The sequence below is a fragment of the Bombus pascuorum genome, chromosome 10 (genome assembly GCF_905332965.1).
Source record: "Bombus pascuorum chromosome 10, iyBomPasc1.1, whole genome shotgun sequence".
Lineage (NCBI taxonomy): Eukaryota > Metazoa > Arthropoda > Insecta > Hymenoptera > Apidae > Bombus > Bombus pascuorum.
The window spans coordinates 9,574,510-9,600,512 of record NC_083497.1 but is presented as its reverse complement, the minus strand read 5'-3'; the positions used below and the strand labels follow the sequence as shown (position 1 = coordinate 9,600,512).

General features: G+C 36.1%; 1 protein-coding gene across 1 annotated transcript in view; it reads right to left on the bottom strand.

The window, feature by feature from the left end:
• LOC132911287 (neuropeptide CCHamide-1 receptor-like) overlaps positions 1 to 26,003 on the bottom strand; it is a 41,863-nt gene that overhangs the window by 4,049 nt on the left and 11,811 nt on the right. Inside the window, exons 2-3 of the mRNA XM_060967850.1 lie at positions 1,828 to 2,305; positions 660 to 852 (exon numbers count right to left, since the gene is read on the bottom strand). Of these exons, the coding sequence (XP_060823833.1) occupies positions 660 to 852; positions 1,828 to 2,151 (517 nt within the window). The 5' untranslated portion in view covers positions 2,152 to 2,305. The remainder of the gene's footprint in view (positions 1 to 659; positions 853 to 1,827; positions 2,306 to 26,003) is intronic.

Genomic DNA, 26,003 nt, shown 5'->3' with positions numbered 1-26,003 from the left:
ACTGATTTCATCGATCACATCTGTATTCATATTCGCTCGAGTATTTCTTTTCATAGCGCACTGCGGATACCATAGAATATCTTTCTTTCCAAGAGCAAACGAAATTCGCGTATTTCACTTTATATAAATTCCTTTGGTATCCGTGGTGCGCACATAGTTCCACCCACGGAATATTAAATTGCGGCGTAAAATGCGGAAAACGTTCTCAGTACGAGACGAGAATCTTGTAAAAAATATATGTGTCATCAAAATCGACTATGGAACTTTGTTTAACTTCGATTATCCTTATTTCCGTATTCCACCATTTTTATACATTTATACATTTATTATTTGAATTGAATTAAACGAAGGAGATGACGAAAAATTGTTATTCCTACTTCAAGTATTTTTGATCTTGACGTATTTTAATATTTTTTGACTGTTCTTTGGTGCTTTCGTACAGAGAAATTGTACAATACTTTCCTGGGATATTTTGTACGTGTATCTGTTCGTGATCCGGTGACATTTACAAATGTCTTCTGATGAATATTATTATAATATATCATATTAGAATAGGTAGAATAGCCACTTAAGCTTTCGAACGTTTTCCGTGCTCTTGCTTTTCATCGCGAAGATCTCTATTTCAGAATGATGAGAAAATGGGAAATCGAAGCTCGTACCCGAGGCATGAAGCTTTCTCATCGGATCGACGATAGCAAAGAATCTGTCCGCGGATAGTGCCGTTAAAGTGAAGACAGAGACTCCGATGGAGATATCCTTGGCGCACTCGGAAACCTTGCAGAGCACAAGTCCAAAAGGCCAAGAATCCACAATATATACGGTGAAAGTGAATGGTACGCACGTGAGAATCACCTGCAGCGTAATATCGAATCATTGTATCAGAAAAGAATCGTCAATGACGTTTTTATTCGAACAATAGTCTTCAAGCTGAATAAAATTTCGACTGATTAAGGAAAGAATTCATTGAGATTCTTCATTGTGCACCGATAAGTCTCTCTTTCCTTGAAATGAAAACAAAAAACATTTGAAGAAGGAAAGGAATCTCAGCTTAACGAGAACTGTCTGTAATAGCTAGGGTCAGTTGAATCAACCAAACATTCTAAAATTGAATTTTGAATTTTGCATAGAATAATAGAGTAGACTCGTTGTCTATTATGAGGTACTATTAATCTTTGTTATGTTAATGAAAGAATGAGAAAATATCATCCTCTTTAGATGGAGTAAAAAAAAGATATCAAAAACGAGAAAATAATTCGAATAACCCTATGGAAGAGTTGTCTGAGTCAACGAGGAGATATTTATTATGTGAGAATTAATCGAATGAGCGATAAAACGTGGTGATAATTACAACTGAGAATATTAACATCGACGATTTTCCTTTTGATCTTTCGATGGCTGAAAGCTGTATGCTCGTAGAGAACTATGGTCGTCGATCTGTCAATATACACGATATTCGCCACAAAGGAAGGTTTGAATAGTCTTTTAAATATTGTCTGTAACTAAATTTGCGAATTGCGCAGGTCAGTAAGAGAAATTGAACAAGTTTTACTCGTCACTGTATTCGAACATTTTTCTGACTCAAACATGACGAACATTTTCTTACTCTGAACGCAGATATAGTTTGAGAAGCAGCGATCGCGCGAAGACAGTTTAAGAGATGAACCTTTTAGGAAACTAAAAGAAGTCGTGGAGAAGGGAAATACCTGAGTGCACATCGAAGGGAGGAATTCCATCGTAAAGAAAAAGGGACTGATCGTTTTCACGAGCAGAGAATTTTAGGGATGGTAAAACATTGGTAATAAATTTAGAATAAGAATAAACACGTGCCAAGAGATCTCCGAGTGCCAACGAAAAGACATAAATATTGGGAACGTTCCTCATGTTACTGTGGCGCAGTATGGTGAGCGCGAGCACGCCATTTCCTGTAAGCCCGATCACAAGAATCAGCAGGAAGACAATTGGCACGAAGTATGTTTCCGGTCGATCTTCATACGGCGTGTACTTTTCTTCCGCGTCTGTTTGCTTTTCGATACTCGCATAATGTGTAGTCGAGGCGATCCCGAAAGTGTCCTTGAGGACGTTCGAGACGGACGGTGTGGTCCATGAGGTCGAAGATAAGAGCGAAGACGGGGAAACCGTAGTCCGAGCCATGAACACGTTCGATTTCGTTCTTCCTTTGGACAAAGACAGTGTGGTCCCCTATGTTGCGGAAACGAATCGTCGTGGTTCACATCTTAATCGTGGTTTCCACTGGCCAACAGCCGTAAACGCTTCAGCTCAACTTCCTTTCTCAAATCTTTGTGCCCTGGAAATTGTAAAAGAAGTTCGCGTTAGTGAAAGTTTCTCTGCAAATAGAGCGGAACACGGAGGTAAATGGGGAAATGATCCCCGTGGGCATGGAAACGACTGGTTCCAAGGAAATTGCACGTTGGAAATACGTGTTTTTCGGAATGGCTGAGAGCTAAAGTGCCTCTTGTAGGGAAATGCTATGGGAACAGGATAAGGAAGATGAATTTTACGTATATGTTAAGGAAATGTTATCTACATTTATTTGTTTTGCATTCGACATTCCATTGATACGAGAGGATAATGCTACCCTTTCACAGTAGTTTATTGATTTATTCTATTTGTTAACGGGGATGAACTCTGTGATATCAAATACGTGGTAGTAAAGTAGCCGTTGCAATATTTGCAAAGGGAAACAAATCTCAATTTAGATTACGTATTCGTTGATTCTGTCCATCAAAACATGAATTTACATAAAGATCCGCGGTCTAAGGCAATTTGAGCACCGCTCGCCGTTTATATGGAGATAATACCTCATCCGAAAGTACGTGAATCTCTCGGATAGTCATGAATGGAGAATTTTGAAAGAGATGCATGTCTGCGTATCAGTTACGGTAGAATACCGTTCAGTTCAATAAAATTCAATCAGAATATCTCGGAACCAAGACATGTTTGAATATTTGTATATTTCAGAACATAGAACATGTGAAAAGTCGAGTAATCGAAAATAGCCAAAATTTAGTTAGAATTATCAGAACTTTAATTATTGCACTTATGGACTTTTATGACAATTATGGATTTTTATCTATTTTCAAGCTGAGCTAACAGTATATGTATAAGACGATGACAACGAGATGACGACATTCTTGCGGCACTTTAACAAGCAACTCGAAACGGCTTGGATACCATGGGCCAAGAGCGGTCTAATGAGATTTCCGCTGCTTATATCTTCACGTACGCTATATAAAACCGCCATCAATAAAAATTCACGATTCACGGAAAGGAAGAGAATATAAAGGACTGCATTTCTGCCGCGTGAGAAACGTTAACGGCGGTACTGGGTGATCTCGTTAACTCGTGGATTTTCGTGGTAATACTTTTTTCTATCGTGCCTGCATGATTCCACCGTAACGAGTTGCTTAGATGCTTACAATTCCACCGATGTCGCTTCCGGTAGCAGAGTTTCCAGCTAACGATACTTCTCTTCGCTTTCACCAAATGCTTCAGTTCATCTTAATCCTTAACAAAGTCAATGTGGAGATTTCATCAGAAAAAAGAAGCTCGAAATTTCTTAATTCCGTAGAAAACAATAGCAATTGTGCGTTACTAAATTCCTACGCGAGTAGGTACAGTATCGTAGAAAATATGAGTAGGAGGAGCTTGAGCGAAACTTTGGTTGTTAATAGCAATGATAGTGGATGCGTCGCTGTGTTTCCTCTGCATTTTGTGTTGCAAAAGCACCAAGATTATAGGAACTTAGAGGGGATTATCCGGTCAAAGACGACTATATAGAGATTTCCTCAACGTAGAGGAAGGAAATAATAATGACCCGAAAAATAATTATCATTAAATTAAAAATAAAGTGAAAAAATTACATCTGTACTTCAAAGCTATCTATTTACATCTTAAAAAGGTCTAGTATCTACCATGTAACCGATAAATAGACTAAAACAAAGAAATTTATAAGAATCACTACTCTTATTGTTGTTACACGAGAGAATCTCACTTTAAGATATTTAACCAATTTCCTAGCAATAAAAATAAATGGTTGGAATGAAAATGTCCTAAAGGATGTAACGCAATTGAAGGATATTCAAAGGAATTGTGCGAACATTTTATGCGCTTAATTTAATCAAGTAGGTACCGACATAAATCCAGACGAGCGCATTCTCGCGAATGTCGTGGAAAAAGAAATATACTGGAGTATTTCAGGCACTTTGCTATAGGCAAGGGTCTTTTGTGAGCTGCATAATAGTAAAAGCATACTTGATTATTGGCGTCCCTCGATTCACGAAAGACAATGCAAGCTCGTGTTTACACGCGAACATGTACACAATCCTCTAGCAAAGGAATTTAAGCAAATTTATGCTTGCAAAGGATAGTTCGCGTGAGTTTACGATTCGTCGCCTCTCGAGTGCAATTGATATCGTTCCAAGGTGGCCATTGTTGACTCGTTACATTCTCGAAATTTCTCTCCCGATTTTATCGCCTTAGCAATGTGTACGTTGGCAATAATGCACATTTTTTTTAAAAGAAGTATCGTTGGGGCCAATTGATCTGACGTCATTCAGCTTTGAGACAGTGTACGATAGGTGTAGTGGGTGAAATATAATTCAGTAAGGTCGTAAAGCGTTAAGTAGGGTCACTAATTGATCTAACTGCAATTAAGGCCGTACGTAAGAACCTGCCCCAGATTTTAAAAATTTATATCATCGTCAGTAGTTCAACGACGTGTCATAAAGTCGGAGTTTTCAATATAGAAATTATTGGAAAATATCATTCTGTTTTTAAAGAGATAAATTTTTTGGAAGTAGAATTCTGGGAATAGAAGTAAAACTCCAGAAGTAGAAGCAGGATTTCACTCACTTGGACTTTATTTGTTGGAAGGAAGTTTTATTTAATATCCGACTAACTGAACTTTTGTCGATTGAATTCACTTATCTACTATTTTACCCACTTGAGATATTGTCGTATTCAGAGCGGATGAACACAAGGTATAATGAAACTGTTCAAACTCTGAATCATCCCTTAAACTCGAAGTGTCTCGTTTAATTCGACGGAGAGCCGGTAAACCGATCTCCGGCTACTTTAATCATCCAACAATTTCACGCTGGGATTCGCTCGAACGCCGCTATCTTTCCCGGTTGACGCGAAATCTCATTCGAAGATGGAAGAACCTTCATTCGTGTAGAACAGCAGTCAAACAGTGTATCAACAGGGTGGTAAATCAGAGCTTTCAAAAGTGACTCTTATCGATATAGTCACAATTTACGATGTTACGCACAGACAACATAAACATTTGTCTCGAATGGAATTTCGTTCTTCATTAGAACAAATTTAATAGATAGAGTCAGGAAAATTTCCACCTGGAGCTTGTTAACTGTTTTTCAACATACATCTAGCCTTCTTGTATGTTTTATAGTACTTTTCCAATTGATAGAAAAGATCCATGCGATTGCATCGTTATTGTGATATCATTCCTCGTAAATTGATATTACCAAAATCCTTACCTCTGCAAAGAAACGTGCAATCGAAACGTGTAAATTTCAGCTCTCGCTCATTTTATGGTCGCTCTATATTTTTATTCGTGATGTACGTATACGCATGAACCTTGAAGCGAGATACAGTTTAGCGAAACGAATTTGACGAGACGTGTCTGGAAAAGGAAAAATAATTTAATAAAAGCCGGTTGACTATAAACCCTTTTATAACACGGTTTCAATCACAAGCTGGCCAGATTGGATACCACGTTACAATGGTATATATTCCCGATGATGACCCGTTACCACGACCGGACCCATACGCGAGAAGACAGAGCTAGCACCTCGTAAATCGAAGCCCAAGACATTTAGGATCATTAAATGAGGCTAAGTGCGATAGCGGCCGTGATAGGATTAAACAGGATATATACAGGATATATACAGTGGCTTGTGTATAACGCGTGTTCACGTTTTTCATGAATTAATATGTAATGAAGAGATCATTCAGTGTCTCGTAATTTTGGCAAAAGTACATCATACACACTGATGAAATATGATTGCATAAAGAAGAGAATCTGCTAATTTCGAAAAAAGTTTCGTGTACGTTTTGAGTGGAATTGCAAAACTTTAAGAATGTAATATAATAGAAAACTACAATAACGGGGACAAAAAATTTTTTTTCCAAACTACTTTTATGTGGAAAAATAAATTACGCTCGTTATTCGATGGTTAAGTACTCAACAATCTGGCGAGCCGTAAGTATTCGCATAAAAAATAACGAGATGAAACTCCAGGAATATGAAGGTACGGGAATGCGTGAAGAAAACGTTCGTTTAATCAATTTACTAGCGTCCGTGGCAGCTGTTACTAAAAGCCTGTTGTTCAAACTAGCAACGTGAATAGAAATTACAATCTAAAACGGGTAAAATACTTCTGGACAATTTCTCTCTCTTCCTTTCTCTTTTTCTTTCTTTCTCTTTCTCTCTATCTCTATCTTTCAATTCTCGGCTGCAGTTAATAAAATTCTGCATAGATACAGTTTCTCTGGTTGATGTGATTCACACTTGGAAATATCGATTTAGTTCGTTCGAGAATGTGGCAGGCTTTTTCGTGCGTAAATTGAACTAGGAAGCTTTGTGGAACGTGCTACATACGTTGGTGGAATATCATTAGCGTCATTAAGCTTCGACTATCGATTTTCAAGTTGGTTGGCGTCGCAGCGTCATTGCCCAGGGCATAAAAATTTTGTTTAATCGATACAATCGCGCCTATTTGTTTTAAAAGAGAATTTTTATTTTTCGAGCTTTTTCTACGTTGCAATTTAACTTTGTCACGATTTAAATTTTAGATAATTGAATTTTATTTTAACTTCAACCGAGAAAAAAGAACTTTCAATTATTTGGAAAAATTAATAAAGTATATTAAAACGGGGACGCGCTTATCGATAATAATTCCTCTATCACTTTCGATAAATTTTCTAATAATAGAGAAATATAGTTTGAGCAAAGAGCGTTCAAAATAACAGAGCAGAATTCATTTTCGTCGAATATTCAAATCCTTACAGAGAGAACAACGCGAAAGTTGTGGATTTAGAATTATCACGATCGTCATGAAGCACGCGAGTTAACTTTCAATAGATTAATTTTGCAGAGCAAAGATAGAACTCGATTGGGAAAATAATTTGCATCGTTGGTATTAATTCGTTGAATTGATATTTTCAATTTTTCCGGTATCATCTGAACACAAGTTAATTACCATGGAAATCTTCACAGCGCCACATTTTCTGGATATTTTGATAATTAATTGCTCGTGTATCATTTAAAACGGCACGTGTAGAATGCGTTGCACGATACCACGCGTGTTACCTAACAGGTTTTGATAAAACCCGGTGAAAATCGATTAATTACTGCGGCGGAAAATTCTGAAAACGTTGCATTGCACCGCTCCACTTCGTTTCATGGTTCTCCATACAGACACAAATGAAATGATCAAACTACGATTCTTTCCAATACCAGCGAAACGATGCACGTACGTCCCGCTGATGTAACAATACACGTTGTTATTTAGCAGGGGTTCTGTTATTACGTGGTTCTTTTATACCAGATACAATACCAGGGAGTTGTAAAATCATTTCAAAGGCGTGAGTTACGAAAATTGAATTGGATTACACGTGGTTGGTATGGATGAGAGCAGATTGCGAGAAAAAACTCGGATTTCGTATCTAGAGCCGCACGAGATTAGGAACGTTTTAACGACTTCCGATGATCGTTTTCCTTCGTGGAAGAAGAATCGTGAAATCGCATGGGGACTACTAATTGGAGCGTTGGCAAAATAATCATGCATCGGACACATGGTCGAATCGAGGCAACGTTATTCGTTTCATTTGCACTTGCTAAATTTGTAAGTAATTGCTAGTTCCAGACAACCGGCCAAATCGATTGGTAAAATCCTTGATTCCTTTCTTGCTGTTAAAACAGTTAAAAATAGTACTGTTTTAAATATTATATAAGTGTAAACGCACAAAGTAAATGGTCACTAACCATGGAGATTGGAAACATAAATAGAGATGAAATAGAAAAGAAATAGTCTTATTTTCCCAGCGACCGTATAATTCCAAATCATCAGAGAAGATTACACTTTTCAATCAATATTCGATTAAAAGAGACTTCATTTTGAAGACTTACTCACAATCGAGTTTATTGCTCGCTGCATTATTGTTCTTGTCGAGTACAATAAAAATAAATAAGATGTCGAAGAATGCGATGTGGAAGCAATTTTCTTCCGTACAGAATAATTTAGCGACCTAGTGCTATTAGCCAATTGACAAGTTGCAAATTGTAGATGTATTTTTTACAATTTCACAGTTGACGTGATATAAGATAATTACACAACATGTAATTTCTAAAATTTACATTCAAAATTATAATTTATTATTATCGACCACTTTTAAAATATCATTAGTCCAATTGTGCAAGGTGAACAGCTCCTATTACCCAAACCAGTAAAAAGAAATAGAGAGGATTAACTGGTGAACCTTTTTCATCGGAGCTACTCGATTATCCGAAATCCCATGGCCCCTGTTCGGACAAATGAGATTCCACTGTATTACCTACCTTTATAGTCGGACGATATGCGTATGCAACAAAATTTCGTATCTGTGGTCGGCAGGATATATGAAGATAAGGGCAGCATGGAAGAACCGAGATTATTTTACGGACTCGGCTCCTATGAAATTGCAGTATAAGAAAGAAAAGGAGAAGGTAATCCAGTCTTCGAGTATTTACAGTCTTCGAGTGTCCACTCTCCCTTGGGTACCAAGAATCGCCTGTTTCACTGCTAAACGGTACTGTCAGCGCTTTTGTCTTCCGTCTGACTAATATCGGTTCCTACTACTAATCTCACCCAACTTTACTGATATCCATTGTACGTTTGAACTAGTTCTCTGAATTCTGATCTCTAATTATTCATCGTATTAGGATAATTGTAATAAATGGATAAATTGATTACAGTGTGTATAAAATTTAACAAATTGAATTCTTCCATCATTGTCTGAAAGAACTGTAATTACCATATCATTTGGAACGCTTTAAAACTCTGAACTCGTGCAAATTTTTCTGCAGCTTAATAATTCTGTTGAATGAATGGTGCTTCTTTGACCGGACTGATTATAATTACCGTGGCGCAGCTGGTTTTAATCTTCTATATTTTAATTCTCTTATTTGAAGCTTGATTACAGAAAAATCCAGAAATTCTGGGATTTCGAATACAGTTGTTTCAATTTGTCATCAGGTAACGTATTTATATTTCTCGGGCACGTAATTCAAAATTGAAATATAAAATAATTTTTATTCAAACGACTGTAGCTTCTTTTTTTAATCGCGAGTAAAAAAAAATGAGACAGGCCTGTAAAATTATTTCTCTATGATTTTATAACACATAAATTATTAATGTACAGATGCTTTATATGTATCTTAAAAGATCATATATTTAAGAACAAAAATGTTGAGTAATTCGTGACAACACAATGTCCGAATATTTTGAATATTATATCGAAAAAAGAGAGGTTTACAGGAAATTGAGAAAGATGTTGGTCCTTTTAAACTGAAAAATGTCACGATATTTGGTCGTCAAGCGTCAACGCCATTCATCGCACGCAAGTGCAATTTTTTCAATCCATCAATTCTTTCACGATTGACGCGTTCACTGTAAAAGTAGATGATAAAATGGAGTTCCGAGGACGTTAAACAAATTTAATCCTAGTAAGACGATGATGTCTTTTCGAAAGAATAACAAAAGATTCGGAGTTACCACGCCGTTAAAAAAAACAATTTAGTTTGAGGAAGTATGTCGATAGGCTTAAAGTCGAACTAACCTAAGCCTCGTAACTCCTCTTACGAGCTTGGCTATGCTACACCAAAACGAGGAGAAGGATTAGTTAGGTCCGTTCGACTTTTGCTTTGTATTCGTCGGACAATGAACTAGTATGTAATATGTAACATATATAGAAACATCTTAGCAGTATGTTTTTCGAGAAATCGAATAAGCCGCTCCAATAATTCTGTCTGGTTATCCCTCAGCAAATATCATTTCTATCGTTGATAAATTGTGATTGATTTTAAACGTCTCATTTTCTCAATCAGTTTATCAAAATTTGATGAACATCGTTGACATTGTAGAATCTTTAAGCGAAAATGGAAAGCTCGAAACTTAATGAAACGTGTGGGGGAATGGTACATCGAATTAAATTTCTTATTGCGGTGGTATTTATGTACCTTTAACAATGGGCGAAGGAAACGCGAGCGAAATGAGTTTACGGTTTAGCATCGTGACGGGGGTAAATTAAAAACGCCATCTCTACATCCGAGGAAGTTACGTTACAACAAAAGTTACAAGCAAATTCTACGCTTTCTGGCTTAATTAATACATTCCAAATTGTACAAAGAGCTAACTAGAAAGTCACGTGAATACGGAACACTGGTTTTTCATTTAATTAAAATATCTCGAAAGACTCGTTCGAAAAATCGAGTTAAGTGTTAAGAACTCCGATTAAATGGTTAATGATCAATTGTTATTTACTTTGTGAATACGAACGTTCAGATAACAGGCGACTTGTTGTTAGTTGATATTTAACGAATCTAGAAATACATTTTAATTTGTAGTGCATCTTTCACACCTTAGTAGTGTCTTAAACCTTCTTTCCAAACGAGATTTCTTTGAATCCGACAAATCGTTACTTTAAATAAAATTCTACTGTTATATTAAAGCGTTTCCTTTCGATCATCAAGTAGCGTAAAAATTAGAAAATCACCAAAAAAGCATTTATCATATCTTTCTTATGTAACCTTTAACAAACTTCGTTCGGAATATATATGTATCGTTACATAATCCACAACTGTTGTTTACTAAATTACGAGCCGTAAAAATAAATTTCTCGCGATTATTGAAAGAACAGTTTTAGATATGAAACTGAATCATCAGCGATGTTTGCGTAATTAGTGTGACGGTGAGGTTGACTTTCGTCTTTCTTAAGGGTGGTCCCCATAAAAATATCGAACTGAAGCCTCCGGTAGTCTTAAAGCTATTTTCACGAAGGTATGAGTAAAGGTCGAGTGGGAGGATCGTAAAGTTGAGAAAGTGGCTGCTCTTGACCGTCGACGGCGTTGATCCACCCTCTATAACTGCCAATAGAGGGTTGCGCATTGCCACCAGTGTACGTTCTGTTGTTTAGACTGCGGTATTATTCCAGAGAACATTTATGTGGTTAGTGCGCCACAAAATTTAGATATTCGGCGCAGTACCGAGATTGCGTGTCAATATGACGTTTCAATATCTCAATTAAGTAATTAAATGAAGCCTGCCGGCGAAATATAAATTAACATCTTTAATAGACAATATACGCTATTGTACCGAATGATTTGGACTGCCTTATGCACTTGCTGTAATAGTATACCAAATTGGAAAATCAATGACTAGAGACGGTGATTAGTATGTTCTCGTGAAATTAAAAGATTATAAACGCAAATAATCTGTTAACGAGGATAGCGTATAGAATTAGACGAAACTCGTATTAGAGGAATCAGGATGAAAAAATATATAATACAAGGAAAAGAACCAAGTTGGAATTGATCAACATTCTTTAAAATGGATCGTTGTAAATTTACGAAATTTATCTACGAAGAATTATAAATTGATCACTTGGCTTTTTTGATAGTTCTAACGTTATAAAAATGAAGAATAATCTTCTTTTCAGATAAAGTACTCTATCACGTTGACGTACTTCCGGATTTTAGTTAATTCTGCTGAAAACGGCGTTAATAATCTTCGCGTGAGTTTAGAAGAACCTCCTTTATCTGACTCGTGGTTTACGAGCAGTCTGAAGATAAAGAACTTTTTAAAGTATGTTTCATTACATTAACCGCTTGAAAACCATGCTGATGAACTCCGTAAATTGAAAAGCAGAGAAAAATAACGATATTACGTACATTTTTTAAACTTGAACTATGTAATCGTCTATACCAGCAGCTTCCATAAATAAACTTAAGAATATCAGTTAGTTGTCTAATTGTGAAATTGTAAATTATTGTACGAGAAAGCTGAGGTAATAAAATTGAAAAGCTTTACTTTACTGAAATCATAGCAAATCTTTTGATCGTAATTTGTATGGTCGAATTGTATCCTAATTGTCTGAAATGTTTGAAAATGTTTAAGCTTTTATTATTTTAAGGTACATTAAAATACATTAAATGGAGATGATCGGACAAAAGATATTTTACACAATTCAATCAAATAGTTGCATTGGTATTCATCGTCAACATCCACCAGCAAAAGCGACACGAAATCATAGTGAATCCTTTAGTGAGACGTGTCCCAAGATCCGTCGCGTTCCTTTGTTCTTTCAAAGTTTATTTCCTGGTGGATGTTCGTCATGTTCGTTTGAGAAACGTGCCTCAGCTTTCGATAAAATAAAGGCGGAGAACCGTGCGGATAGTTTCTTAGGAAACTGAAGAGAGTGCCGACTGTTCCTGGCAATTTCTAAACATTCCCTTGACTACTCCTAATCCGTATCTTACTTCCAAAGAAGAATAAAAACTTCGAACAAAACGAACTGTTGTTTGAGAAAGAAAGAGTATAATACTCCACTTACCCACCTATGAAACTCTACTTTGGGCTCCTGAAAAAAAGAGGATGAATAAAAAGAACAAAAGAGCGCAAGGAAAACAAAGCACGTATTGTTTCGAGCTAACAAATAAAATACAACGCTGCGCGACGGTGTGATGAATTGGTGCTCTTGAAGCTTAAATACCGAACAGCTTGGAATTTATTTGATAGGTACATTCATGTCATTTGCCAATGTGTCTACATTTCACCTATTGTAGAGGATACCAAACTTCGAGCGTCCAATATTTGTTTCCACCACGGAACACCGTATTCTGAATATTTCAATCGTGTTACGACAGTGAGTTAGAGGAAACCAGAGAACTCCTGCCCTCTTCGAGATGTTCGATACACCGATACACCGGGACGAGATATTCAATTATAGGAAGAACACTTGGTGCACGATTGTAGAACAAGATTGAAGCGTGGTGGTCGATTATTTTCGTGAAAACAACCTACCATTTGTTCCAAGTATTCGTTCCAAATATTCGTTCCAACTGTTCCTTCTGAACGTTCCTCCCACTCATTCGTGCGAAACGTTTGTCCCAAACTGTTCGTTCGGAAGGTTCGTTCTACACCCGATCGATCTATTTTTCGTCAGTGATATCTTGCCGTCCCGTCATTCTAGACAACAGGAAAAAAGAGAGAGAAGGCAGCGGGATAAAATAACGTTCCCAAAGGATGGAAACATAGGATAGCCTCGCCTCGCCTGGAATCGTAGCTTTCATTCGAATGGCAACCTTTCTAGACGTTTTTTTACACTCGCCCGGTCGTTTTGATTGCGTATTCTTCGTCGGTCGGTTGGTATTTGCTATTCGACGAAGAGGGGGGAAATAGTCGAGTGGCGAACCAAGGAATTTTAATATCACGTTCAACGCTCGGATTTCCGACGTTTTCGTATTAAAACGACCGGAACAGATTGCAATCACGCCAACGGCTACTTGGTAATTAGAGAGAAAACAGGCCAAAGACGACTGTTTAAAATCGGATAATCGAGAAACGAAATATATGGGAAGGAAGTTGGTTATTCGGCCAAAGAAGAATATTGTACAATAGATGGAAGGAAAAGCAAGAACATAACGATCTATTCTTAAAAAGGTTGACGACAGCAGGTGTTATGGCGGAGCTTCGTGGAACGACGTTCATGTTTCAGAAGTGGAATGATAAACGCGATTTTTTTCAACGGGACTCTTCCATATTTTGGACACTTCATAGATTTTCGATGAATAATTCGTTAACGAGGCGAAGTAAGTTTATAAATCATTTTTGGAAACTCGTGACGATGACACGGGCTAACTAGAAAGGGAAAAATGTATCTGGTTGTGAAAGATCGCCTCGTTGACCCGTTGTCGAATGCGTGAAACCCTGTGAGCCGACGATGAATTACTACGAAGTGTTTTGTAGTGTGTAGTTTCTGTTCGTTAAACTGTTCGATCATGCGGAAGTATCTATCGGCTTCGAATTCGATGCAAATTTAATCGTTGAAATATTTTCTATAGGATACAAAGGTGATTTGACGTTTTATCGAAAATCGAAGAGGCTGTAACGAATATTACCTTTCTTCTCCCAAGGAAACAATGCATTGTTCTAGAGTTTCTAATTTCTCTTCGATACATTCCAATTTTTCTAAACGGAGTATTCATTATGATACGTAATTCTTATAAATATGTTTGGAATTAAATCGTAGAAAAACGATGTTTAATTAAATGACGAAGTTATAGGCCTCATTACCAAAGACTTTGTAACATTAGTAACAATTGTTTGACGATAAGTCAAGATATAGATCATATTTTATAATCTCGATTGCATTATATCGTGGGTCTAGCTTCTAACTCACAAAATGCACTATAATCTAAAAAATGAAACGGTGGAGTTTCTAAAAATGAAAAATTTTCCTCAAAAGCACGATTCTTCTTTGTATTGATTAATAATAAAATTAAAAAAAAAATTGGCAAGCATTTTGTCTGCCACGAACCTCACAATTCCAACGAATATGATAAAAACAATGTTTTTAATATTTTTGGACATCTCGTCTTGCCAAATTTTGTATCATAAGATTTGTATCACCTCGAACCAGTTAGTGATTATGTTAGTTGATAAATCTTTTCCGCGGCCATTTGCTGGGAACGTTACGCAACACAAAGACGTGAATGCAATCATGAAACGTCAAAGCCAAACAAACGGGTCGCGCCTTGCAGAAGTTTCGTGTCTGAACAAACATGACAATCTCCTGCGGGAATGTGCACGTTCGCGAAATACGTCTATTAATTGTTCAGTTAAGTCATCTTCATTTATTCGTTAGAAACAATTGTCATAATTTGGAAACATAAGACTCGAAATTTTTCCCCTTAAAAGTACAACAAACAATCTTATTATAACTTGTATATTATTTTTCTTTGCATTTGACTACGCGGTGGAATTTTAAAAAATGTAAAGCAAACCGTACTAGCAAGAGGCTGACTTCAAAAGAGGAAGTTTGATGTTAGTATGATACACCAAGCTTATTACACCTGTGCGGTTCTTTTTCAAATGCGATAACGATGAAACTTTGCAAACTTCGTAATAACGTTCGATGCACGATAGTAATAAAATTAGTTTCATAGGAGAAAAGTTTAATGCCACAGTTGTGCATCAATCTTATTGCGCCATATACGATGCCTTTTTTGGAATCCAATAAAATTTTCCAAAAATTTCATACAAAGCGTAATAGTAATAAAAATAGCTTAAAAAATGGCTACCATAACACAGTAAAATTCATTTGAAAAATTCAGTATGGCAAAAATAACAAAATTACAGGTTCTAGATTTTTTATTTTTGCAATTACTAAAATTATATATCTCTCAATGATAGAGAGATAACTAACCGCTTTGTGATACTTTCGAAATTCTAATCGCTTCGGCAAACTTATTCAAACTTCCATCAGATCGACGCTTGAACTATTCGACATCATAAATTCAGCCTTCGTCTGCAGCTACCGTCGATAGCTGCATACCTGCAATCCTGTTATCGAACTTCTCATCAAAAAATCATTAGTATCGCTTATACAACGAACCAACGATTGGAAACAAACAGGTCGAAAGATCAAAGTCGTGGGAGAAGCAACTTAATTCGAAGTTGACAGTCGTAACAGGTAGTTATCGAATATGAGATTTCAAATAGGCTTTAATGGAACGATTTCCTCCCACGTATCGAGCTGATGATCCGGAAGAACATAAGGCCAACTATTGGATACCAGTTTCCACCAAAATCAATTCTGTCGAAACATCTAGATGAACTGTAACCGATGAACTTCGCCTTCCATATTGTTCCACTCTTAATACCGATCGAGAGTCTCATATTGCTATCGATTTGATGAACCGTGTAACCATCTCGTGACGTACAAAGATTTTCATTCGGACAAAGGTTTGGAACTGCTAGATTTAATTAAGAAACAAATAATTTGAAAGGCATGCAATTCTATTATATCAGAAAATCTTGTGATGAAAGTTTTGTCGAAGCGAAGATTATTGTTATTGACCTAAATTAGTAACTTTGCAACACTTTGAATAACTAAAATAATCGGGAGTTTCGTAGTAATGAATTAGTATGTCAAAAATAAACCAGAGAATAGAGGATTAATTGTTTTAGTAATGAGTTCTATTAATGAACGAACAACAGTTGAGAATATTTAATCTGCGAAACAGTGCCAAAGTAGTTGAAGTTCGAAACGTTCAACTTTAAAGTTGTATCGTTACTTTATATCCTCATTTACATCGTTGAAATTTCTAGAAAAGTAACAGCGGCGAATTTACAAAAGAATGAGTAATTAACTATTCAAATTGTGAATTTTCTTTCAACCATTCAATTACTGAATTTCTAATGTTCTAATCTTTAGTTAGAATGTTGCATCTAAATTCTTTACGATAAAGCAATCTAGTAATTCCTTTAATTCTTGTACGCAGTACAATGTAATTAGATGAAACTTACACCCGTAGTCTATGTGAATGGACCGTTAATTGGTGTCGTCCTTTGAAGATACGATCGTCGTCGTTTCTGACATCGTTAATCTTATTCGACAGCGTCCCTTTAACATTTCTCGGGAACAACCAAGAAGCACGAATGATTACATCACCGATCAAACATGAAATGAAAAATATGCTTCTAATTAACGTTGTTCATAACAAATATTATTTTTTCTCATATTTTTAATCGTCGTACGAATCGCGACAGTCGATGAAACTCAATTTCTCCTCGCTGCACGATGATTTTTATCGCTGCTCAGGATGAAAAATCTATGTAATAAGAATCGAACAGTCAGCACTATAATTTATTCTACGATATAATTTACCATTCTGTTGTAGAAAGACTCATCGATGGAGTTTAATAAATCTTATTTTAAAGGAGAAAAGCAACTGTAAATCGGAAGAGGACGATAGAATGGTTTTCCACGTCTCGTCATTTCGTTCTAGAAAGATTCGTGGATAAAGAGAAATTAATAAATCCCTTTCTAAAGAGGGGGCGAAGGCATAAATCGAAAGAGAGCGGTGAAGTGCTTTTTTTTTATCATGTATCCCGAACTTTATTCGAGTTTCAAATTCATACTATAGCGAAATTCGTTCCGTAAGATTACAATGGATCGCATAAGCTTCGAAAAAGACGACGAAGTTGACGTTTCCTGATTGATAAATCAGCCCTTTTTTTCCTTTCCACGGCGAAAACGCTTCGACGGAGAATTATGGTGATCCAAGATACGCTTTGTTGTGAAAATCTTTAGATCTCGCTTGCTCTTCGTGAAAATCTCTTTTAAATATAAATGAGACTCAGCTTTCTTCCAACAGGGTTCCTTCGAAAATTGGAAGAAGATTGATCAAAAGCTATATTTCCACAAGAGTTTTTCGACTGTGAAAAAGAAACTACAATATCATTCGTGTAACATTAATCTATCAAATTCAGGTTGATCACTGAACAGAGTTTTATGTTCACATGGTAAAATATAATACATTCACATCAGGAAAAAGCGACATTCAATGAACACGTACAATGTTTAAAGAGGAAGAAAGAAATTTACGCTTAAATTAGTTGGTAGACTGTCGATCGATTTATATTTCCATCGTAATTCGAAGTACATCGCGGCAACTTCATTGAGGAAACGTTTCAACATTTTTATCAAACTCGGCAGGAAGCCGGAGCTTAAGCTGACGCGAAATATTTATAACTTCTCGATCACGTACGAAAAACTACTCGACTATGTCTCTATTTTATCCAACGAATTCCCTTTGTTCGGATCGAATTACGTATATTTACGCATCTTTTCTATGCTGTCACTTCCATGACAATGTTTATTAACCTCGACCCACAGAATTATTTTCTCGCCACGGTTGTGTTACCATATCCCATGTTCCGTAATTCGAATTTCGGGAAAAACACGTCCATTTCTTTCTATAAAAGCAATCTTTACAACAGCGTCAGTCTGCATTGTTAAATACAAATATTTCCATATATGTACAATCGCATGGCGAAATTTGATTTACGAAATTAATATCGAAATAAATTGATATCGAAGTAATTTTAGCGACAAGCGTGTTAATTCTTTATGTACAGGGTGTCCTAAAGTTCAATAACCAAATGTTTCTAGCGCATTATGTTGTAATGCGGTATGTTTATAATCGAATAAAAAATATTTATTTGACTGAAAAGTTGTAATAAAAATTACGGAATGGACTTGCGGTTACTGTGCTATAAAACGAGAATAGATTTATAATCATTAGTCAGACTATTTGATGGTTAGGTGTTGATACTTCATTTCAAAATGTTCACCGTTCGATACCAACCTAATAACGATAAAAGATTAAATTTATTTCTCCGTGAAATTCATTTTAATCGTGCTTCGTTTCAATGAATCAATCAACTCTTTGTATTAATTCAAAACATGTGTGTCAATATTTGTCCGATATACCTTTCTTTTTCATATAAAAGTGCACATTAAAAGTCGAAGAATTTCCCACTTTGTATTTCGTATTTTTATTATACCTTTCTAATAAATCTTCCAATAACTTGGATTTATATCGTACCACATATTCTGTTTGATTATAGCCGCAGAATAAATTTGCGAAGGTACTGAAAAAAAATGTCTGTTAGGTGCTAAGACGGATCTCCCTTTTTTCTATAAAAAAATAAAATTGACGGAGTTCCGAACGATCCATAACTGATGAGGAATTATCTTATCGAGTACGGCGTGGAAAACGATCAACAAACGAACTTTCTAATAAATCATCAACATCCCGCACAATTCCATTTCGCAACTTTGTGTGTTCTAGTTATCGGATCAACATCATAGCAAACGAAAGTACGCCATTTAAGTGTAAACGAAAAAAGTTTCTCCTCTTAGTGGCCATTAATCATTTTGCAGACAGAGAGTGGATTAATCATCGACGGTAAATTAAACAAGATACTCTTTTTCTGTCCAGCAACGTTCATCTCGCGATCTAACGTCGGTATCCTTGGACTTGTTCAAAATTCGAGACGCAGACGTCATGGAGAGACGAAATAAAATAAAAAAAGAACGCGATGAATTAGACAAAGAGAAGTAACACGTAGGGAAGATCGGACTGTATTGTAGCGATGCTTCCTCATAGACGTCATGTACCGGTGAACTACACGTCCAGGAACATGAAATACGTGGACACAGATACGTGGTTACCTCCGCGAGCGAAACTTTTATCAGTAGAAACTTTTTACCAACAGTTCTCCTTACCTGTGAATAATACAGTTTATGACTTTTGGATTATGATCACACACAGTAATTTGGCTTTTATAATTACTATATATTATACGTATATACGCATTTCGGGCGTATGAGATAAATTTTGTTGGTCGTGCAAATTATAACTAGATACTAAGTACTCGTAAAATCTCATTCGTTTTATTATCAAACTTGTCATTGTTATGCGACAGTATTTATCTATACTGGTACTTTTTAACTTGTAAAATTTACCTCATGATATTAATAATAGCTAGAGGACCTTGTAACATCTAGTAGAATAACGAAACAAGATAAGTCGTTGAAAAAGTATATTACCCTAAATCGTATCCAACTAGATCTTCGTTTAAATGCATGAGGTTTCGTATGCTCTGAACTAGTAGAAAAAAAGCAACAAAATTTCGAATGTATTAAATGATCCTAGTTCGATAACCAAAGGTTGTCTGGATGAAAATGATGGAGATTCGCTCGCGTCAAAAATTCAATAAATTACCATGCGGAATTCGGTTGTTTGTGCCAAGTGAAATTTTCAACGACCTGAAAGTCAGCACGTTTCACAACGAGAAGAATCTTAAAGACGTCGAATCGTGAGAACGTTGATTCTCTCTGGACGAAGCGAATTCCAAACTGCCATAAATCCTCAGAATCTTCTCTCGTGAATTCTCGTTGGAACTCAGTCAGCTGTTTTAATCACTCAACCGCAATTGTCATGGCGAGAATGATGACTCCTGCGGTCACTTATGAATTATTCATGTTCCTCCTTAAAAAACCATCTTATTGAAGCTGTAGATTCGGACGTCACGCGACAACCGTGATAAGCCGTAACATTTCTAAACTGAACCAGCTTGAACGACAAGGTAACGCTGGAATAAATTAAATCGCTATAATTAAGGCGCGACGTTGAAACAAAAATCGGAATGTAAAAGGGACGGGTGGTTGGTTGGAAATGACGTTTCTTCGCGGAGTGGCTTTCGCTTTTATTGCTCGAATCCTCGGATTCGCGTAGATTCTTAACCTCTGACGAACGTTTCGCTAGCAAGAGGGTCGCTCGAAAGGGTTGGAAAGGGTCAAGAAGATGTCGACATTAAAATTCACGCTGCCTGAGAATTAAACGCGGAAACCATCTATAAAGAGGGTTGAAAAAGTTTTGCTTCTACGAATCGTTCTGCAGAAAAAGCACGGTTGCTGGGGAAGTGTTGTTTTATAACCGGTCGCGTAATTCGAGGGTTGCCTTGAAGGCAAGATCTCGGCCGAAGCTCGTAAAAGGTGGATGTTTCACGTGCAAATGGTACTAGTATCAAACAGAATCGAATCTGATCCCGTTCGATTTGAAAGAAAATAATAAAAACTGTTTTTAATAGTTTCTATTTTTTTCGAGAACGATATGAATTTTCGTAAAATTAAGCTAGGGAAAAGAAAAATTGAGCTAAAACAGTTTCGCTTTTTTATTCTCGTAGCTCCTGTTGACATTGGAAATTAGGTCGAAAATAAACCAGCTGTAACGGCTAGCGAAATTGAAGTTGTACAAATCGCCGACTCAATTAGAGGAAATTAAAGCTGAACGTGAGTTCCGCGCCTGGTATATTTATCTTCAAATGTTTTTTATACTCTTTCGTTTCTTCCTACGCTGTTTTGTTATTCGTCTACATTTCGGCGCACGTTAATTCTCGTTTCGCAGAATAATCTATGAAATTCTCGCATGGAACGTATACAAAGGGGATTCTTGCCAACATTACCAGTTTATCTCAAGATTTAGGGTTGCTATCCTTTTACTTTTTCCTTTTACCACCTGTACGAAACTTATTAAATCCATTCAGGATCGTACATCGTTCAGTTTCCCCTTCTTGAAACTTTGCTTTTTATAGAAAACTTCTTTCCTCCTAGAATATATACTTGAACAAAGTTGTTTCATCCGCGGCAAATTAAGTCACTAAACAGTAAAGAAATCGTAACTCGTTTTTATTTCTCACTTAGCGTTAACGCTTCTGATAACGCGTTTCGCGCTCTGTTACAGCAAAATTTCCGGATAAGCTGCGTAGAACGAGGCAACGACTAATAAATGCGATACTTCTCAACGAGATTAAAAATAAGAAAAAAATCCAAGGCTTGATACGGTTCATTTCTTCTGAAACCAGGTAATTCCTGCCCTTTTATTGCCAGTACAAACGAACACGCGACTCATATTCCGATATTATCTTCGATATTGTTGTTGTCGTGATAGGCTAGGGGAACGCGAGACTGTTAGATGCATCGAATAAGGTAGAAAAGGTACATTTTGAAACTGGTAAATGATGAATATCGCTATAACTTATCATCGTCTTGTGAACTTAACATACGACCTCGCTCATAAATATCATCAACCTGCACAAATTTCCTAATAATTTTAATCAGTAACTGGAGTTTCAAATTCGTAAACTTTACGCAAAGGATCGATTTGCTCGTAACACCAACGTGCTGTCAACGGACACTAACACTTGGCCTGCATTTAACAACACGTTGGTGCTACAAGATGTGAAAGTGTTAAAATAAAGTTTCTCAGGCTTACTTAACTTTCTGTACGTGTCCTAGTACTCATGCACAGGGATGTGTATTTTTTTGATATGTATATTATATGAAATTGAAATTGTTTATGTAAAATGTGTATCGCTTACAGAAATCATCTCTTTTACTGCATATTAATTATTGAAAAAAATTGTATCACGATATTGCACGATAGCTTTAACGTAGAATAAAATTGGCCTGGTTTCCATTTCTAATTTCTCAGCTAAATTATGTTCTACCCAAAACAAGCTTATGTGCTTGTAAACTTTGATGTATAGATCAACAACGACAAACAATATTAAATTATCACTTAAATCTGCCCAAAAATAAGAATCAAGAAGATGATGCGAAAGGATTTTATTACAAAGTTTTTTCTATCTCTGACAAAGGGAACATGAATTATTAAAAGGTTTGTCATCCAACAAACTCTACGAGAAAGAAATCAAACAAACTTGTCGTTGCACGCTGATCGTAACATTATCGTTCACCATATTATCGATGTCGATTAATTTCGCTCAAAATTATCGTCCTACATTTGTGAAGTTTATCGACCACAATGTAGAAAATCAAACAGCACGATTGTATTATTCATTCTCGAGGACAAAATTATCGTGTTCTTAAACAGTCACGATATTACGAAGGTTCGTGCCGCCTTGTTCAAGGATTAGACTTAGGGAAAACGATTTTCTGCATGTTATGTGGAAATAACCGCAATTTAAAGTCTCTTTACTCCAAAACGACGTTCAGCTAATCTCGTTTGGTTTACACGGCACCCATTTGATTTAATGGGACTATACCTCACGTAGGCACCCATAAAGGCGTAATCAAAATTCCATAAGTATGAAACACGCGTATAAACGTTGTTATCCGAAAAAGCCGAATAAAATTCAATGCATGCATCGTCGTAATTTCTAACGCAGAACATCGAACGACGAAAGACGTTGCACCTATTTATAATTAAGTTCAATGTACGTTTAACTGGCCGATTCGCCAGATTCCCGTTTGATTTAGATCGCGCGCAAAGTAATTTCCCGCTTCCGATCTCGAATAGAACGTGCACTAACATGCCAGACATGTATACAAATTGAGATAACAGAAACATGATAACAGAAACTTGAGTAAAATGGAAGAATCATTAAGAAATTATCAAAAGAATTTAAGAATTATTATTTCATTTAAAACGTTAGACGATAAAATCTCTCTGATGTAACAAAATTAATATTTTTTTTATCTTTATACGTATAATATCCTTCTATCTCTTGATCTCCATTTTTATCAATTCTGATATTTATATTATTATTGTATCTCCTGTTATTCGATTTTTAGCGTACATCATCTATTAATTCACTTTCAATCCTTTCAACAGAGTTTAGATCAGAAAACAGTCAAAGAGAGATTAAAAGAAAATCGGAGATGCAAAATGAAAATATAAAAATAGTACTTTGTCTTAATAATTATATTTACACCTGATCTTCCAAATTGCAAAGCAGCTACAAGGATATCACCGTTATCGCTAGACTGTCTGCAAATTTTTAAAATCCTCTAACTTTCAGAGAAATCTTCTAACGTTCTGATCGACCTGCATTTCGAACACTGTTCTCTCGGCATAGAATTCTTCGTTTTGTTGCTTCTAAAATTGGCGACCCCGTTGCAGCAATTTTTTACAAATACGATCTGCTTTTAACATCTCTCGCGTTGTTTACGTTGGAACCGCATAGATTCATTGCCAGTGCTACTACATTTGTCTTCAAAATTGCAAACGACTATATTATAAATTGCTCGGAAATTCTCCAGCTATCGAAGTTCGATGTTTCTCCGGGGACATCCAGAAAATTTCTCTTATTTTATACATCCGATATTTAGTTGTGTTAAACGTATACGTGATCACGCCATTCGCTCACGCGCAGGCTGCGCTTTTTCTCTAAATCGTTGCCCACGTTTATAAGAACATATTTAAAACGCTTGACATTCGTCTTTGTCTCCGTATGATCAACGCCATATTCCAATTATACAGTGTGTCAGTTTTATCTGGAAATACGTAAATATTTCGAGAACTATGGATGAGATAAGAAAATTGATTTTCTAGCTTATGTTATACAATTTTGAGGGGGACATATTATGATAATATTTATTTTATGCTGGAATAACTTTGAAAAGCCCTATGAAAGTAACGCTTGTGTTTTTTAAATGGGAACTATATTCTTTTTTATTCCATATTTTTATAACTGACATCGAGGTGCTTCTTATTTATATTTTTTACATAAACCACTATCCAGATATTAGTTCTTAAGAAGGATGCGAAGTTGTATTAAACATGTAGAAGGACCAACGACTAGTCGTTTCTAAGAAATAGTATTTCGGTGCATACACGCGTACTCGCAAAAACGGCTCTTTTTAGAACCATCAATGATATATAAACTCTATCCGAGCAATGGGTAACGCCAATGATGTCGATATATTAAGTTTGAGATTTAATATTTCAATAATATTTTATGCGAGAAGTACGTAGTAGTAGAAGCAAGTAATGTTCTGAAAATGTTTTGATGTTACATGATGGTTACAAGAACGTGAAATAAAAAAATGTAGGGCTTTTCAAGGACTTTCCGGGGTGAAATAAATATCGCCATGATAGCCCCCTCGAAATCGCGTAATATCTGTTTTATTGTTCACGAGATACTCACGTGTTTCTGGATAAAGTGGATAAAACCGTAAAACGTTGATAAATGTACGTTCGTGTTGATTATGGTTAAACCAAAGAGTGTTGCCTGTGTGAATAAAAGAATGAAACAAGATAAATTTTGAAAATTTGCGAAGAGGGTTGGGAAACATATGTTTACTTCCAGAGCCGAAAAGCAATTTTGGTAATAGGCTGATCGACGGCGTACTGAATTATAAAACTGTGTTTTAGCAAAAGAAAATAAGAAACTTATCGTGTTCTTTCCTCATAGTTTTCAGTTGCGACACTACGAACGCAAGAATGTAACAATAAAGGCAGTTCGTGATCGTATTTTTCTAAAATCAAATTAGAAGATTCGAGAAAATTCCTTTGATCTCGTTCGAATCGCGAATGCATCTCACCACCGGTTTCCTAAATAATGTAATTTCTGAAAGCCTTTCATAGTCCAGTTCGATGTTAAATTAATCGAAAGTGCTTCTGCGGGAGAACGAGTCGGTTTCTTACACGTTGTCTGAATGCATCACGGAATTCTTCGTCGGTGTTGGCAACCTTTGTGTTACGTAATTCGTCGTCCGTACCGTCTTTGCAACCTTCGTATTACATTTTCATCGATTCGACGCCGTAAATGTGGCGATCGGGTGCAGAATGCCGGAAAGAAACGGGAAATTGGTCGTAAAAGGTGCGCGATCCGATAACGCGAGCTGGGGACGCATAAAAATACGAGTTAATCTAACCTTAAGCATCGCGACGATCCAAATATTGATCGTCACGGAAGCAAGGAGGCCAAACATGATAATAAGTCATGGAGAATCATTCCCCCGTGGAACGTTCAATTATGAAAATAACCGGAATGTTAAAATATCGTTAGAGACGTTCTATCGATCGAGGTTCAACGATCAAGACGATAGGAAAATGCCATGGACGAAACCTCTACGTAGGAATTTTCTATTCAACATAAAACAGATCTCTATCAAAAGAACAAATCTGTGTTTGTTTCTCTGCACAAAATTAGCGTAGTAATTCACAATGAAAATCGATCAAAGTTCAACGAAAAGCATAAGTTCTAAAGGAAAGACAAGTTTCCTTTAAATAAAATTTTCAGATTAAAAGGCATATAAATTTTTCACCGTAAGGATGCAAGTTAAAAAATTTCCTACTCAACGTGTCACGATTCTATTTCGAAAGAACAATTCTGATTTGTTATTGAATCTGCCTAAAAGATAACACGGTAGCCTCGTATATAAATATTCTAATGAAAATTAATCGAAACAAGATTAAGATAAATATAGTGAACAAAATTTAAAAACATGAATAAAAATATAAATTTCCTTATATTAAGTTACACCGGATGAATGCAAATTATAAAATACCCCTACGTACACGTAACAGCCCTCGACAAAATAAT